The sequence below is a fragment of the Microtus ochrogaster genome, chromosome 7 (genome assembly GCF_000317375.1).
Source record: "Microtus ochrogaster isolate Prairie Vole_2 chromosome 7, MicOch1.0, whole genome shotgun sequence".
Classification (NCBI taxonomy): domain Eukaryota; kingdom Metazoa; phylum Chordata; class Mammalia; order Rodentia; family Cricetidae; genus Microtus; species Microtus ochrogaster.
Genome location: NC_022014.1, coordinates 43712773 through 43729616, shown reverse-complemented (window position 1 = coordinate 43729616; position 16844 = coordinate 43712773). Strand labels below are relative to the sequence as shown.

The following is a 16844-nucleotide window of genomic DNA, read 5'->3' as shown; positions in this document are numbered from 1 at the left end:
TAAAGGCGTGCGCCACCATCGCCCAGCCTAAACTATACTTTAATAAAACTACAAGAAGCAAAAACCCAGGGGCTGGACAGATGGTTTAGTTGTTAAAAGCACTTGCTGCTCTTGCACAGGACCCACGTTTGGTTCCCAGCACCCATGGCAACTCACAACTCTCTGCAATTCCAGTGGCAGGGAACCTGTCACCTTCTTCTGAATTTTATGGACACCAGGCATGCCTCAGACATGTTTGAAGGCATGTAGGCAACCACGCACACATAAAATAAAAGAAATATTTTCATAGTGAAAACATGAGGCAGGTCTCCATTTAGCAGTTCCCCGGATCACACGGTAATCCAAGAGCTCACTGAGCAGCCCTTCTCTTACCTCAATGGCCTGGTGTAGAGACTTGTCATATTTCTCAATGAATTCCCTCCGAATGTTTAACAGATCTATCTCACTCCGGGAGACCATCACCCTGGTGAGGGTCTTCTCATCCGTGCCAGCACCCTGGGGGAGCCAAGAAGGAGAGATACACGGGGCATGAGGGAGAGGGAAAGCTAGGTCAACAGATGTCTGCCTGCCTGTTGCTTCTGCCCTCCCAAACTGGGGGGGGGGGGGGTTATTCTATCACTATCTTCCACAGACAACTCAAACTCCCTTGGCCAGACAGAGAGGTGCGGAGGGTCTGTGTGGGCTGAGAGGGCCCTGCTAAAGCCCACATTCTGCTGGAGCCTCAGGATGTAACCTTGGGAACAGAGTCTTTGTGTCGTTGTGGTTTGGAGGCTGTATCCTTCCCCAAATTCATGCACTTCAGGCCTGGTCGCCAGTGCAGTGTTCAGAGCTAGAGATTTGGGGAAGTGGGTCTTAAGGTTTCCAACTTCCTCGACAGGTCAGTGCATTGATGCACATACAATCTGATGGTATTGCTGGGAAGTGGCGAGGGTGAAGTAAGTCCTGGGGTGTCAGAGGATATCCTTTGTCCCTAGTCCCTTCCTCCCTCTCTGCTCCAGGCTACCAGGAAGTGAGAAGCTCTGCTCTGCCATGTCCTCCTCCCTGACACCACATTCTACATCACCACAGGCTCAAAAGCAATGGACTAGAAAACTATGGATTGAAGCCTCGGAAACTGTGAGCCCAAATCCTTTTTTTCTTCCATCCTTTAATTTGATTTTCCTCCCAAATATTGTAGCATGGAGATGGAAAATTAATTACTATACCATTGTAATGGATTAAAATGATGTCATGTTGGATTAGGGCCCTAAACTCTCTGGGTGGCATCTAAGGGACACAGGCATACACATGAAGATGAAGGCAGAGGCTGGAGTGATGCAGCCAAACCCAAGACACACAAGGGGTTTCTGGCAGCTCCCAGGAGGCAGGGGAAGAATGGGAAGGGTAAGATAGGAAAGAACTGACCTTGCCGTTGCCTTGATTTTAGAACCATCAGAGATTGCATTCATTCAGTTTGTGAAAATGTGTTACAGAAGTCTTAGAAACTGGCACAGGACCTGGAAAATCCTCTCCTTCCAGCTCTGCCATTCATCAGGTGTACAGACATGGGGCCAACTTTAACTACCCTGTACTGCTCTGTGTTCTTCTAGGAAATAAGGGGGTTACCATGGGCCCATAGAACTCTCATGGTGTCGACTGTGGCTAGAGGTGGACACAAGGCTCTGGCCTTGGCATGTAGTGAGTTCTCAAGCATTTGGGATGAATCATTCTTTGATCTAGGGATCTATCTTGTATACAACAGGGTATATTAACATCCCTGGTCACTCCCACCAGATGCCAACAGCAAAACTCTTTTAAGATTTGGCAACCAGAAATCTGTCTGGATATCACAAATATCCCTAGGGGAGGGGCACAAAAATCACCCCTGACTAAGAAAGGCTATCTTTGGACCAAAAGTAGATGTTGATAAAACAGCAAAGCGGGGAAACAGCAGCCTGAAGTCCTCATCTGGGGGATGGCGCACATCTGTGCCTGTAGGTTTGGGAAAGACAGTGCTCATAAACAGGTCAGATGCCATACCTTCATGGACTTGTACAGTTTGTCAGCAAAGAAGAGAGGCTTGTTCTTGACACTCTGAACTGTAGGGGGAGAGAGGAGAGAAGCAGGGAGTCTGGTCAGAGGCTGTGTGTTGCTCAGACCCTGGGCAGGGCTTGCCTCTGTCTACTGCAACCAACCTTCTGGGTCTGCAGGTCATTGCTAACCTTCCACGCTCGAAGGTGTTTTACATCCTCTCCACAAGGCTTCTCCCTTTTTTTGTCCCTATGTTCATCTCTCACTCTGTCATGTGTTTCATGTTTCCTACAGTGAAGATGCTTGAAGCTGACTGAGGTCAGCAGAATATGTAAATGGGATTTAAGCTCTCAAGCATACTGAATGCAGGGCCACCAATTTTAAGTACATTAAAAACATGTGAAAAGATGGTTAAAAACTGAATTTCCGGGTCTGGAGAGAGAGCTTAGTGGATAAGGGCACTTTTTGCTCTTCCAAAGGACTCAAGTTTTGTTCCTGTTATGTCCTTTGGGTCACTTACTTCAGTCCCAGGAGATATGACAACTTCTTCTGGATCTCACAAGTTATCACACATATGTGGTACACACACACACACACACACACACACACACACACACACACACACCCCACAAAAAATTACCTAAAACAAAACCAAAACCCCCAAACACATGAGTTCTGGACTCCACTCTATATCCTAGAGACATTCTGAGCGGGGATGGGATGTGTGTCTGGGGTTAACAACTTCCATGCCACTTGAGAACTGGGTAGAAAGACCAGTTTTCAGATCCTGTCACAGAGTGCAGAAACTGAGGCAGGTCCTGTGTTTTGCCTGGGGGCACACAACAATCAAGGGACAGTTCTTACTTAGCTCCCCAGCTTCCAGTCACTGTGCTGTCCTGCCTGTCTGGTGTCACTCTCGGTGGTGATAAAGAGCCTTGGTAAGCAACACCTCCATTTATCTAATCTAGAATACTTCTCCTTCACATTTCAGAATTCCTGAAATTCAAGATGCATTTTGTAGTTGGCAGAATCTGAAAGCCTTCTATCGCCACCTGCTGGTACAATAAGGAATACACGGGAAGCAATATCATGCTTAGCTTTGTATGCACACAGTCACACAGCAAGAAATGAGATCTGAAAGGGAAAGAGACCTTTTCCAAGTCAAGATCTTTGGGCTGTGAGCTGGCTCAGCAGGCTAATGTACCTGAAGCCAAGCCTAAGGACCTGAGTTCAATCCCCAGGACCCACATAGTAGAGAGACCCAAATCCCTAAAGTTTTCCTCTGACCTCCACATGCATGCTATGGTACGCACATACCTGTATACATGTATTTATGTGTACACACACAAAATAAATAATAACATGTAACAAAAAACTAAAAATACCAGAGAAAGGAGGTAGCTCAGTGGCAGAATGTGGTATGAGAGAACACGATTAACATGTGCCCAGTGCATACATGCACTGTGGACCCTGTGAATGAATGCATTTTACACGCTATGCATTTATATCCTGTGAATCTCATGGACGTATATATGGTGTCTTGTGAGTGGTATATCTCTCTCTATATATAGATATAAATATATACATTGATATAAATATATACAACACACACCACACACACACACACACACACACACACACACACACACACACACTTCAATCCTGCAGAGCACTATCCTTCTCTGCTCTCCTGGTCCTTTCCCTGGAAAGCCCTTTTTCTCACCCTGTCCCCAAAGCCTTGAAGATGTCCTCAGGCTGCCCCCCACAATCATACCTTGGCAGGGAGGAGATCTGAGACAGTGTTGAGTCCCAGGTAACATCAGCACAGGATGATGCTAAAGCTACATTCCTCTTGGGAACCTGCCTACCTTCCCAGGAATGCCCCAGCCCCTTCCCCTGGTGCCTGCCAATTACCGATGGCCACAAATGCGTCCTTGACATCCCCAGACATCTCCTTCTTGATGACGTGCTCTATGTCATAGTTGGTCATCTTGATGAACTCCTGGAAGACTGGCCAAGAGGAAAGAGGGGGAGGTGAACGCCAGCTGGGGGAGTCACCTGACCTATCTCATACATTGTTCATTGGGTAAGGCTGGGGTGACAGGTAGGTTCTGGTCTCAGGGCTGTCCTACAGCTTGGAGCCAACTAGAATATATCAGCGCCTCCAGGTCTGGCCAATAGGCCCAGGTCTTGGGAGTTAGTTCTGTTATCCCAGCCTGGTGTGTAAAAGGAACTATGCCCGGACACCCCAGGTGGCCTTCCTCTCTGGGTTCCCTCTTATTCCTTGACAAGCTGGGATGGTGCTTACTATATAATAATCAAAATGACAGGAGGCTCTGTGTGCCCTGCATAGGCTGACTACTTTATGTTTATTGTAGGTTTGGTATCCTAGCAACCGTGGGAGGTACAACTAAAACCCCAATTCTTAGATAAGGGGATTAAGGCACAGAGACCCAGTCATCTGCTCAGCCACATAGCTAGTAAGTGGGGGACTGGAGTCAAGGCAACCGAACATCAAGCAACAAGTAAATGAGTACTGAAAGATACTGAGCAGATACACATGAGAAAGCAAAAGTCTCAGTGACAGGGGACTTCGGGATTGCCACCGCACACAGCTGTGGTTCTGTTCTGTGCCACCCTCACCCCTCTCTGCTTTGTCCCTGGCATCACCGATGGACCACAACAGCACACCTCAGCATCCTTAATACTGCACGTTTCTGAGGTGAAACTGGCTGGTCTTTCCTTATCCTAGGTATTCTACCTGCTTTGGTAAGGCGGGGAAGGGAGTTGGCTGAGGACAGGCTAGGGCTCTGGAGTCTCCTACCATTCTACCACTGGAGTGAGAAGAAAGGCACTTAGCTGCTCTGCTCTTCACAGAGGGCTGGGAGGTTCAGGTCAGATTTGGGGCTCCCACTACCACACTGGAAGGGGTGGGGTTCCTGCAGGCTCACCTCTGCGGAGGTGAGGATAACTACGGGTGCACAGGACCGTCATGAAGCGCGTCTCCAGGGACGTTTTGTCTCCGCTGGGAGTGTCTGCGATTTCCTGCGGAGCCCAGTTAGAGCAAGGATTGAGGGGGAGACATGAGAAGCCATGGTTAGTACCACTGTCTCTGCTGAGGCTCAGAGCAGGAGGGGGCGGGGGAGGAGCTTGAGGTTGCTCCCCTCTCTCCTCAACTCAAGCATAATGGTCATCCCATCTCTCTTTGAAGTCCTCAGGACCCAAAATGGGGCTGGAGGTGGGTACAGGGACTTGGTCTTCCTACCCAGTCACCAGACAATCCCTCTGGGGAGCATGGACACGTGTGTGAGCAAGCAAAAAATGTCCTAGCCAGTTTCCCCCAGTTGGGGTCAAGGGCAAACAAATTTGTATTCTACCACTTAAGTTTCCACAAAGATGCCTTAGCCAGCTATGACCCTATTTGCATTCTCTTTTAAAAACTCACTTTTAAAATGAAGACGAGCCAGTTTACAGGCAGCAATCATCGCTGGTGATTATACAGCACAGAGCAGGCCCAAGAGGCATGGATGAATGGCCAAAGCTTGGGGAACACTAGCTTTGCAACTACTCCCATTTTTTGAGACAGGGTCTCGTGTAGCCCAGGCTGGCCTCAAACTCTCTAGGAAGCTGAGGATGGCCTTGAACTCCTGATCCTCCTACCTCCACTTGCCAAGTGCTGGGATTATGATCATGCACCATCACACCTGGCCCTTTTTAAACTACCAGGGTCCTTAAAAGGCCCGGAAGGGGAGAGAGAGAAGCCGTGAGGGAGGGTCCCAGACATTGCCCAGTCCTGCCCCACTCAGCCCAGCACCAGCACAGCAGGGCTGACTCAGAAGCTGGCACATCCCCGTGAAGAACAGAACACTCACCAAGATCTCAGCAGCAACCTGAGAGTGGGGAGGAGAGAGAGGAGGGAGAGAGGGGAGGCAAGAGTCAGAGGCTGGGGTGACTGGCCAGAGGACCCTGGAGCCCAAAGGCCTAGCTCAGAGTGGCAGAGGTCCCGAGAGACCCCAGGGTCACAGTGAAGGACTGGGAGGGATATCGCCTTCCTCTATCCTCTGGGCTAGAACTCAGAGCAGAAGACAGGCCTGGGAATTTGTTTGCTTGTTTTTTTTTTTTTTTTTTTTTTTTTTTTTTTTTTGAGACAGGGTTTCTCTGTGGTTTTGGAGCCTGTCCTGGAACTAGCTCTTGTAGATCAGGCTGGTCTCGAACTCACAGATATCCACCTGCCTCTGCCTCCCAAGTGCTGGGATTAAAGGCGTGCGCCACCACCGCCCGGCGGGTTTTGGTTTTTGTGTGTGTGTGTTGTGTTTGGTTTTTCTGAGACAGGTTTCTCTGTGTAACCCTGGCTGTCCTGGAACTCACTCAGTAGACCAGGCTGTGCTCAGACTCACAGATCTGCCTGCCCCGTCCCCCAAGTGCTGGGATTAAAGGTGTGTGCCGCCACCACCACCCATTGAGAATAGTTAAAGTGTAGCTTCCCAGAAGGAGAATGACACCCTTTATACCCAGTACCCGAGAATAGCCTGCAGGCCCCAGCTTGTCTGACATCTAGAGGAAGGAAAGCCCCCGTCACTAGCCTAACAGAGCCAGTGGGCAGGGAACGAGACAGGCACAGATTCTCGGGAGTGAATCAGTATCAGGCTCTGTCACCTTAGCTCCCCAGGTCACAGACAGAAAGGCAGGACAGCTGAGGTCTGGGAGTCACAGGCACGCAGCATAGGTGGGCACTATGAGCATTCTCCTTAAGAACAGCTTGTGGAGCAGTCATTGTGGCCAGGACTTTTGTGAGCCAAGATGCTCTGACCCAGAATGTCTGGGAATAAATCCAGCTAGTCTCCATGCGCCTGAACTGCCACTTTAGTCCTTTCCCCAGCATCCTGCTAACCATCGTATTCTCCTGCACAGACCAAGACTCTAGTCTTTATTTAGTTTTGAGACAAGGTTTCACTATGTAGCCCTGACTGACCAGGAACCCACTATGTAGACCAGGATGGACCGGAACTCACAGAGATCTGCCTGCCTCTGCCTCCCGAGTGCTGGGATTACAGGTGTGCACCACCACACCTGGCTTCTTTCCTTCTTCTCTTTGAAGACAAAGTCTCACTCTATAGCAGCCCAGGTAGGCCTTAAATGGCCAGCAATCCTGCTTCTGCCTTCTGAGTTATGGGATTACAGAAGATGCCACCGTGTTCAAGGTCCCACGGAGCTTTAAAAAAGACTAAGGGGGTTGGAAAGAAAGCTCTGTGGATAAGAGCAGGCACTGCTCTATCAGAGGACTTGAGTTTGGTGTTCAGCACCCACGCCAGGTGGCTTACAATTGCCCATAACCTTAGCTCCAGGGGAGAAGCTGCCCTCTTCTGGCCTCTGCAGGCACTGCACTTATGTACTCAAGGAAACACATATACACGTTAAAAAGAAAAAATTATGACTGAGATAGTGGAGAAGCTCTAAGACCCTGGGTTTGAACCACAGCATCATAAAAACAAGACTTCTCTATATGATTTACATAAGTCCATATGTGCATATGTATTGTATATACTGGTGCTTCTTTTATCTAGATGAAAACGATACTCATAGTCACCAGGAGGTACCTACATGGATGATGTGGCTCTCAAGTGTCTACCGCATGAGGCCAGAGTCAGGCAGCTCCTTTTCCCATACTGGAATTTTACGATCATATTCCCCATTGCAGAAATACTTAATTTCATTTTGCTTTAAATGCAATGATGATCCTCATTTGAGGCTTTTGGGCTATTCGGGGCTTTCAATACTTTCAATCACCTCGTTGAGTCATGGGGGGCATTGTGTGGAGTGAAGTAAGCCAGCTACAAGCACACAAATCCCTAAGGTGATGTTTGCAGAAGGGTCAAATCCAGAGACAGAAGGCAGGCTGTTCTGGGTTAGAGGGAGAGGAAACGAGGAACCACTAGCTCATGGGCTCAGAGTTTCAGTTTTGTTAAAAGAAGAGCGGTTGGGGGTGGGGTAGCAGTGATGGCTGTGCAGTGTGAATGCATTGGATGCCACGGAAGAATGACTAACTGAGCCAGGGAGAGGACTCAGCCAAAGCACTTGCCAGGAGCACCTGCTGAGTTTGATTCCCGGAGTTCATGCGGTGTGTGTGTGTGCGCGCACGTGCATGCGCACATCTGTAGTCCCAACACTCCAGTGAGAGCTGGAGAAAGCTTGCAAGGCCAGAAGTAGGGGAGACCCTGCCTTGGTAAAGTGGGAGGAGAGAACTGGCTTTGAAAGCCGCTATAGGCCACTTCCCTCCCGCTTCTTTCTTTCAATAGTGCTTTTGATAGAGTCCTGAAACTCACTATGCAAAACAGGTTGGGCTTGAACTTGCAGGGAGCCTCTGCTGGACTTACAGGAGAGGTTTATTCTGCCCATCTTATTTTAACTGCTATAAGCAGGAAACTATTTATATATGCAAAAAGAAAGCCAGATTTGAATAACTATATTAAGTGATGACTATGGGGGGGTAGGTTTTTCCTTTAGCTCTATTTTCTGAAGTTTTATGAAAGAGATAAAACTTTGCTAGTTGTTTTAGTAGAAACTGAGCTGACTCTGTATCAGGATCTGTGCCTTATTCACGGAGAAGCTGCTGAGCCTCTGTCAATGTAGGGCTCTGGTTCAAAGGATCCCTCCACTGCCTCTACCCTGGTTCTCTCTCTCTCCTTCTCTTGCAAAGCAGTTGCTGGGCCAGGACCACCACTGCCCCACCAGGACCCAAGGCAGACCAGGTACCAGGCAGCCGCATTCCCTAGAGAACGGATGTTGGTGAAATCTAAGATCAAAAGCCCCCCTGCTACACCATGAGGATGCTCACAAATACTAAATAAATACCTGCTCTGTGTGTGTGTGTGTGTGTGTGTGTGTGTGTGTGTGTGTGTGTGTGTGAAATGTGGGCTCAGTAAACGATGGTGGGGTTACCCATGGTTAGCGCCTATGAATGTACTTGTATATAATTGAAAACATCTTTGACTGGAATCCTGGAGCTTCTGACACTGTAATTCCAGAACAGGACTGGGCAACTGGGCCATGGTTTCTTGAGCAAGGAGCTGTATGGGAGATTATGGTGCTGGGTCCTAGAGGGTATTATATAAGCCAGATTGGAGTTGGGTGGACCTGAGTGTCAATCAAACTGAAGCCACTCAGAAATTGTGGGGCTGTTAAGGCTTCTTTTCTCCGCAGGAAAAACAAGATGGTACACAGAGGAGCATTAATGCCTGCTCAACACAGGGCGCCCCTTCTAAACTCTGTAACAAGGGCTTGGGGGTTGTTGGGGTTTTGTGTTGTTCTTTTGGAGACAGGGCCTCCTGGAGCTGAGGCTAGGCTCCTGCTCTTCCAGCCTCAGTTCCTCCCACTGCTGGGGTGTGCCTAATTTTGCAATTTCAGTTTTGTCAGGCTACCCTAGGGATTGCTGAGTTGACACTGGTGTCTCAGCTCCTGTCTGCTGGTGAAAGCTGGGGCTCAGCAGGGACTCTGGGTTGGTCAATGCTCTTTCTAGTGACCAACTGCAATCCCTGGATGCTAGTGTTAGCATTGGTGGCATCTGTGCCCACCTCCAGCATGGGGCAGCTCTTGCAGCAGGTGGGGATGGGGCAGTCAGAACAGACAGAGACCTGACTCAGGTCCATGGGGACAACACTGAGGACCTCAGTGGGGGCTCAGGAAAATGACTTGGGGCTGCCCAGCCTCTAAGTGCAGCTTCAGAGAAGCCTAAGAAGCAGAGAGGCACCAGCCTTTAGGAGCTTGCTAAACTTTGCCAAGTCACCCCTTTGATTTTTGCCTCATTTTTCAGACAGGAAATCCAGACATTTGGTTCTCAGGCCTTTTCCCCCAGAAAGATTCCAAACCCACTCTCTCTGGGTCAGCTCTCCTTGCGCCAGATTTGCTGTGTGATTTGAGAAACCAGTCATTCTCTTGGACTTCCATTTCCCACTGCAGGCTTAGAGGTTTGACCCGGGTGATCTATGATTGCCATATAGTGCTGAAGGTCCCAGAGTCCACATGGGAAGGGCCAGGGAGGCAAGCTCCACCCTCCCACCCTATGCTATAAATCCTCGAGCATTCACTTTGTAGAGTAGACCTAAACATGTCAGTCAAACCAGCCATGTCCCAGCCAGGAACTTGCCCCACCTGAGAGTCATTCCTGGCAGGGACCCGCCAGCTGTCCAGTAGAGATGGGCGGGGATCTCACCTGAGCATCTTCCCGGGCTTGGTCTCGGTTTTCTCCTCCTTCCTCGCGATTTCCCTGTCACAGGACCATCGAGAAGTCAGGCCTAGACATCCCCCACAGGCGCCCTCCAGTCACCCGTAGGTCTTGCTCAGTCACCTCTCTGCACCCCTTTTCATCTTTTACAACATGAAACAATTCCAGGGTAGGCCACGTGGCCCCAGGGTTATAGGATCACAGGACAGAGCCACTCATGTGATTCTGGTCTATATGAAAGAGACCAAAAAAAGTTACAACACCAGCCATCAAAAATGGATTCTCACAGGGTGGTGGTGGAGCACGGCTTTAATCCCAACACTTGGGAGACAGAGGCAGGTGCATCTCTGTGAGTTTGAGGCCAGCCAGGGTTACACAGAGAAATCCTGTCATAAAACAAAACAAAACAAAACCAACAACAGAAAAGGGGAACAATAAAGATTTTGAGGTGGAACCCCAGGAGGAGGCAAGGGGGTGGGAGTGGGGGTGGGGGCATTCTCTCTTCTAGTCCATGGATGAATGGGCCTCAGAGCCATAACTCCACTCACTGTGGCCAGAGAAATGAGGATCCTCCTGAAGTGGCCAGATGTGTCTGAGCTCAGGGCATCCTCCAGGGACTTGTGGTAATCTGAGATAGGAAGAAAGGTGTGAGCAGCTGCCGGCCAGGAGGCCTAGAGAATGAGAGTCACACCTGAGCCAGGGCTGTGTCAGCAGGAGAGGTGGGACTGAACGAGTCGGCCCTTGAGGGCATCCAGCTATCTTCCTGCTGACCGGGAGGCAGCTGGTACTGAGACCTGCCCCTCCACACACCTGCATCAGCTCCCAAACGCTCCCATTATCTTCTCTCCCATTCGCTGGCCATTCATTTGGCTGTATTGTTAGGAAGTGATCCCAGGACCTTGTGCATTCTAGGCAGGGCTCTAGAGCTATAACCCCCCCCACACACACACACACACACCCGCCCTCGACACCTTCCAGTGGAACCTCCCCGCCTTCCCTCACTCTTTACCATCCCTCTTACACAGCACTCACTGAACCCCAAATTTTATCTGGGACCTTAGTGCCTCTCCTCCCCCACTTAAAACGACTGTGGTCTCAAAGCTCTGCAAGAGGAAAGTTGTTCCTAGAACAGAAGTCATAGTGTTTCAGAATGAAAATATAGGGCCACTTGACTAAAGCTTAACAGTTTCAAGACAATGTAGTGTCGTGGGAACTCCTTCAATTGCAATAGTATCACAGTGTGGCGTAGGGTATAACAAGGCAGGGGAGACCGTTCTGAGGTGGGTCTTCGTGTAACTACTCAGGCCCCATTCCCACGAAGCTGCCTTCCCTCTCATTAGCAGGCTAAATGCTCTCTCTGCTCCCCAAATTCTATCTAAATTGTCTTCTACAACCAGGACTCTCTTGGAGCAGGTGACTTTCCCAAATGGGGAACTAGGTACACTAATAGGTTTATTGAAGTCCCATAGAAGGGCTGCGGAGACAGCACAGTCAGTAAAGGGCGTGTCACATGAGCACGAGGACCTGAGTTGGAGCCTCAGACCCATGTTCCCAAAACCAAACAAAACAGGCACAGTAGTGCACCCTTGTCATCCTACAGCCAGGGATGGGAAGAATGGAAGCTGGGCTTCCTTAGCCATCAGCCTTGCCAAACTGGCCAGCCCTAGGCCAGTAAGAGACCCTGTCTCAAAAAGCAAGGTCAACAGGAAAGGGTGCTTGCTGCCAAGCCTGATGACCAATCAAGCCTGAGTTCAGTTCTTGGAACCCACACAGTAGGAGAGAATGGACTTCAGAGTTGTCCTTTGACCTACACATGCATGTGTGCACGCGTGTGCATGCACACACAACGTATAAAAAAATAAAATAAGGTGGATGGTACCTGAAGACACACCTGAGACCGAAACCTGGTCTCCATCAATACACGTATCCCTGCATGCACACACACACACACAGAGTCACGGAGGTGGTAAGTCAGAGCTGTGGGCTAATACCGTCAGCTGGGGACTGCCTGTCTCCCAGCAGCACTGGGCCCCACCCTCTCACACTTACCCTCCTTGTAGGCCTCGTTGATGGCCCGGATTTCAGCATTGGTCCGAGTAGCCAGGATTTCAATAAGAGTCTTTTCATCTGTGCCAGCTCCCTGGAAAGTCCATGCAAAGGACATGTCCATGGCGGTGCTGACCCTGAGTACCAGTACCCACCCCATCCCATCCTCTAGTGTGTGCACTGTACCTCCATAGCTTTCTTCAGCTGCTTAGCATCATAATGGGCTGGGGGCATCATGAGACCCAGGATCAGCCTTGCCAGGTCTCCCGAGATCTCAGACTTCAGGTCAGCCATTAAATCCTGCAAGGACAAAGCCAAGGTCACACCAGTCTCCGATCCACATAGAAATTGCCCCCATCTTTGATTGTGCCCCCACTAAGCCATCCCATACACACATCGCTCACTGATCACAAGGAACTAGGGGAACAGAGTGACAGGAGGCTAGAATATTCCGAGACCAGGTGGAGGTCTCATTACCATGAACCCCCCTGGAGTCTAATTACACAGAGCTGGCATTGGCAGGCTGAGTTTCACTAGGGAGGTATAAAAAATCTGAGGCCCAGACTAGGGAGGAAGGACCCTTACCCGGCCAAAGTGAGATTTGAAGGTCTGTCGGATCTGCTGCCGCTGGGCATTGCTACGGTGTGTGATGATGTCGATGATGGTGGCTTCATCAGTTCCTGGATCACCAAAGCCCACATGCTTCAGAGGAGGCTCTGTGGCTCAGCTTTCCCAACATCCCCCCCAATGAGAGTTCCCACCAGTCTCTGTCAGGGTAAAGGCCTGGGTTGGTGGCCATGTGCTCCTGGCCCTTCTGGGATCCCTGCCCTAGGCTCCTTGCTTTCTCCTGTCATGCCACTGGATGAGATAAAATGACACCCAGAAAGGTGGGAGGCACTGGCTGATGAGCATCTGGTTGGCAGGTGGGGTGACAAGTGGTGCGTTAGGTGTCAGAGCCTCTGAGTTCTAATCTTGGCTCTGGCAATGGCTGCCGACCTTGGGAAGGTCCTTTTCTCTTTCTGGGACTCAGTTTCCACACCTCTAACATGAACAGGACCAAGTAACCACCAAGAGATCCTTCTAACCCTGTGATCTCAGCAGTTAGTGACTGTGTTTGACGGTGGCTCCCAGGTCCCTCTACGTACAGCAGGTTGGCTGAAGGCATTGCGGCACTACCTCCTGTCTGTCAGGTGAGTGCCACCAACCTCAGGTCTGACACAGGGATCTAATTTTCAGAGCATTTGCCCCCATAGTCTCACAGTCATAGAGACGCTACGTAGGCATTACTCTTCCTGAGAAGAATTCACTGAGACCCAGGAGGTGCAGGACCCCTTGGGATTAGCTGTTGGGTATTGTGGGAGGAGTAAGACACTAGAAACCAACCCCCCCATTCCCTTTCCCAGCAAGGGCTTTCCAGGCCCAGCTGGGTGCAGGCAGCTGACCATCCACTCGTACAGTGGCTTTCTTCCCCACTGTCAGCAAATGCAGCCTGGAGGAGCCAACAGTTGTGGTACTTTGAGTTCTCAGGTCAATGGACTTCATTTTGCACACTGGTAAAGTGAGACCCAGAGCTGTTTAAGGACTTATCCAGTCACACCGAGTCAACACCTAAAGTTTCAGGGCCAGTACTTTCTTCCACACTTAGGTGTCCATAAAATACTCCGGTCAAATTCATTCCAAACCCTCTCCTAGCCTTCCCTCCTACCTGAGGTGGAGGAAGATCCCACACACCCCTCCTCATCCTGCAGAGCCTAGCTAGGCTTCATCCCTAGGCTTCATCCCTCCCTTTGCCTAGCCCCTTGCTGCCAAACCTTCCAGGCTGCTGCCTATGGGCCTTCTCTGGTCCTCGTCATCCTTACCAATTCCCTTCATGGCTTTCCGCAGGGCCTTGGCATCAGCATCAGGGTTGAAGTCATTGGCTGCATACACAGTACCCCTCAGCTATAAGAAGGAGAACGAGGCTCTCAGCAGGTGTCTGAAGGCCCCTGGGGAGTCAGATCTAGAGAGCGGCATGCAGAGTGGCAGGGGCTTTCCAGGCTGAGTCCCAAGCCAAGCAGCCTGGGGAAGAAGGCACAGCAGACAAAGCCCACTCAAGGCTGAGAGAGCAGAGAGTCTCAGGCCCGGAAACAGGTGAGTGCTGGACAGGAAAGGGGGTAGCTCCTGCAATCGGACTTGGCTCAGTCCCAGCTCCAGAGGCTGACCATTCCACTGGGGCCCCTCAGCATCCCACCCACCCTGCCCCGGTGCCCTGATGCTGATGTAGACATGGCTCCTCCGTAAGGAGGCCAAAGAACTCAGAAGCAGAATAGTTTCCAAATTTTAGTCATTACCCAATGACGTTCATGCTGCTTCCTGTATTTGCTATTTCTTAATTTCTTTTTTTTTTAATTTCGCTTCAGTGGTTTTTGGGTTTTACTGTTGCTTTATTTTGTATAGAGACAGGGTTTCACTATGTAGTAGCTCTGCCTGGTCTGGAACTCCCTAAAGAGACCAGCATGGTCTCAAACTCAGAGATCTGCTTGCCTCTGACTCCCTGGATGTTGGTAATAAAGTGGGCATCATCACACCTGATCTTTGCTTAAACAGTTTTATTTAGAATAATTTGAGGAAGGGGTGCTTAACATACTAAGCAACATCTCAGCCCCAACAGATCTATCTTGAAGTACACTTAGTTAGATCAGGCTGATCTTGAACTTATAGAGATCTGTCTCTGCCTTCTGAGCCCCGGGTTTAAAGGCATGCACCACCATGCTTAAACTTTTATATATACTTTTTTATATCCTTTGTGCTAACAAGTGCCTGCCACATAATGACATTTAAAAAAATACTTAACACATTAATAAATCAGTGAAAAGATATTCTTCCATGATGGCAATTAAGCTGAAAGCCTCCTGCTTGCTAGGCAAACACTCTACTACTGAGCTATATCCCCAGCTTTGAGATAAAAATAACTTTATACTTTATGTACTATCGCAATCTAGAAAGAATGTATCCTATGTCATTAACAGGTGATCACCCACAACAAAAAATGTAGTACCTGGCCCCACTCAGGTTAAAGGTCACCAAATTTAAGACAGTATTGCTTGCCAAGACCACAGAACTTTAGTCCAGCTCCCTTGGCTCTCTCTATGTAAAAGGGCAGCCAGCTTGTACAACACAGTTGTAGCATCAGGTCTTGCCAAAAGCACTGAACTTAAGGCCTCTGTGTCTAAGGGCAGCCGCCTCGGACAGCACCAAGCTGATTTTACTTATCAGAAAGGCTGGTGGAACTGAAAAGGGGCAGCTCTTTATGAGGGTGGTTGTTACTTAATGCTGTGGGAAGCATATATATAACCTGAGGTCTCCTGCAGTGCTGGTGTTCGCCTTCAAATTTAAGGAAGAGTAGAGCATCAGACTTCAAGAGCCTTTGGGCCACCAGGACCACCATGTATAACCCCCTTTCTTGAAAGGTTCAGGCACAGAGGCCATGAGGAGGGTGAGGACCCCACAGTGTCTAGATTGGTTTTCCAGGAGCCTCTGTGAAACCTTTCATCCTGTCCTTTGCCCCCGCTCGTATGAGGGTGCTCAGGAGTACACCCCTGAATCCTAGGGGTACCCTCTGCTCCACCGAGGGCAGCTCAGTATGCGAAGCCTAGCTGCCAGGCCCAGGATGCAGAGGCCCCCACGGAACCAGCCCAGTCTCACTGGAGGAAGCCCTGTTAGTAAAGAGCAGGCAGAACAAACACTTCCCAGGACTGTTAGAACCAAGGCAGGAATCTGGAAGCTTCAGGTGGAAGACGTCTCAGCGCGGGTTGGCCACCAGGGGGCAGCTGGGGGTCAACCAGCTCAGCGGGAAAGGCGCAAGCAGAAGTGTGGAAGGCAGTGATCAAAGAGGTCAAGCAGGGAATGGGGAGGGTCTGACCTCAACTCGGGACACTGCACTAAGTTCCCACATCTGATAGGCCACCTGTGCTGCCTCCGGGAAGAACTGGCCAGCCGCACTGGAATGGAGGGGTTCGGGGAGAGGATGGGAGGGAATGTCATCATGGGCAACACCTCACATGTCCAGCCACACACACACACACACACACACACACAATCAACACACACACACACACACACACACACACACACACACACACACACCCCTAACACAACACAGACCTATCTGGCTTTACTTCTCCAGCCTGAGTTCATCAGAAAACCCTCTAGTCCAGAGATTCTTCTGTCCTCCCTTGAGCTCCTATGCAGTGGGGCTTTCCCCAGCAGCCTTGTTGGTCCCAGGCCCAAGCAGGACAGTCCCTCAATCTCTTCTTTCTTCCTTATAGCACGGGTGCCTCCTGTCTCAAATCCCCTTTCAAATAAGCCAAGGGCGGGGTATGGTTGGATCATTCCCATACCTCTTTTTTCAAAGCACCTGGACATGTGAGGGGCCAGTGTGTGTGGCACGGGATTTGTGGCCTCTGTGGCCCAAGCATAGTCAATGGGAAGCTCTCATATCCCTTCTTTAACTTGCCATTGAACCCTGGAGAAGGAAGTCACAGCACCCACAATTTCCTGTGTATAAATAGGTCATGTCCTGACATAG

At 49.9% G+C, this 16844-nt stretch overlaps 1 protein-coding gene across 2 annotated transcripts in view; it reads right to left on the bottom strand.

The window, feature by feature from the left end:
- Nucleotides 1–16844, bottom strand: part of Anxa6 (annexin A6) — a 53451-nt gene that overhangs the window by 1719 nt on the left and 34888 nt on the right. The window contains exons 14-25 of one of the 2 annotated variants that reach the window (XM_005350053.2): nucleotides 16179–16257; nucleotides 14137–14218; nucleotides 12863–12957; nucleotides 12464–12577; nucleotides 12281–12371; nucleotides 10780–10859; nucleotides 10220–10273; nucleotides 5883–5900; nucleotides 4962–5055; nucleotides 3925–4020; nucleotides 2020–2078; nucleotides 373–495 (exon numbers count right to left, since the gene is read on the bottom strand). In XM_005350053.2, coding sequence (XP_005350110.1) covers nucleotides 373–495; nucleotides 2020–2078; nucleotides 3925–4020; nucleotides 4962–5055; nucleotides 5883–5900; nucleotides 10220–10273; nucleotides 10780–10859; nucleotides 12281–12371; nucleotides 12464–12577; nucleotides 12863–12957; nucleotides 14137–14218; nucleotides 16179–16257 — 985 coding nt within the window. The remainder of the gene's footprint in view (nucleotides 1–372; nucleotides 496–2019; nucleotides 2079–3924; nucleotides 4021–4961; nucleotides 5056–5882; nucleotides 5901–10219; nucleotides 10274–10779; nucleotides 10860–12280; nucleotides 12372–12463; nucleotides 12578–12862; nucleotides 12958–14136; nucleotides 14219–16178; nucleotides 16258–16844) is intronic. The other variant, XM_005350054.2, reaches the window with a different exon arrangement.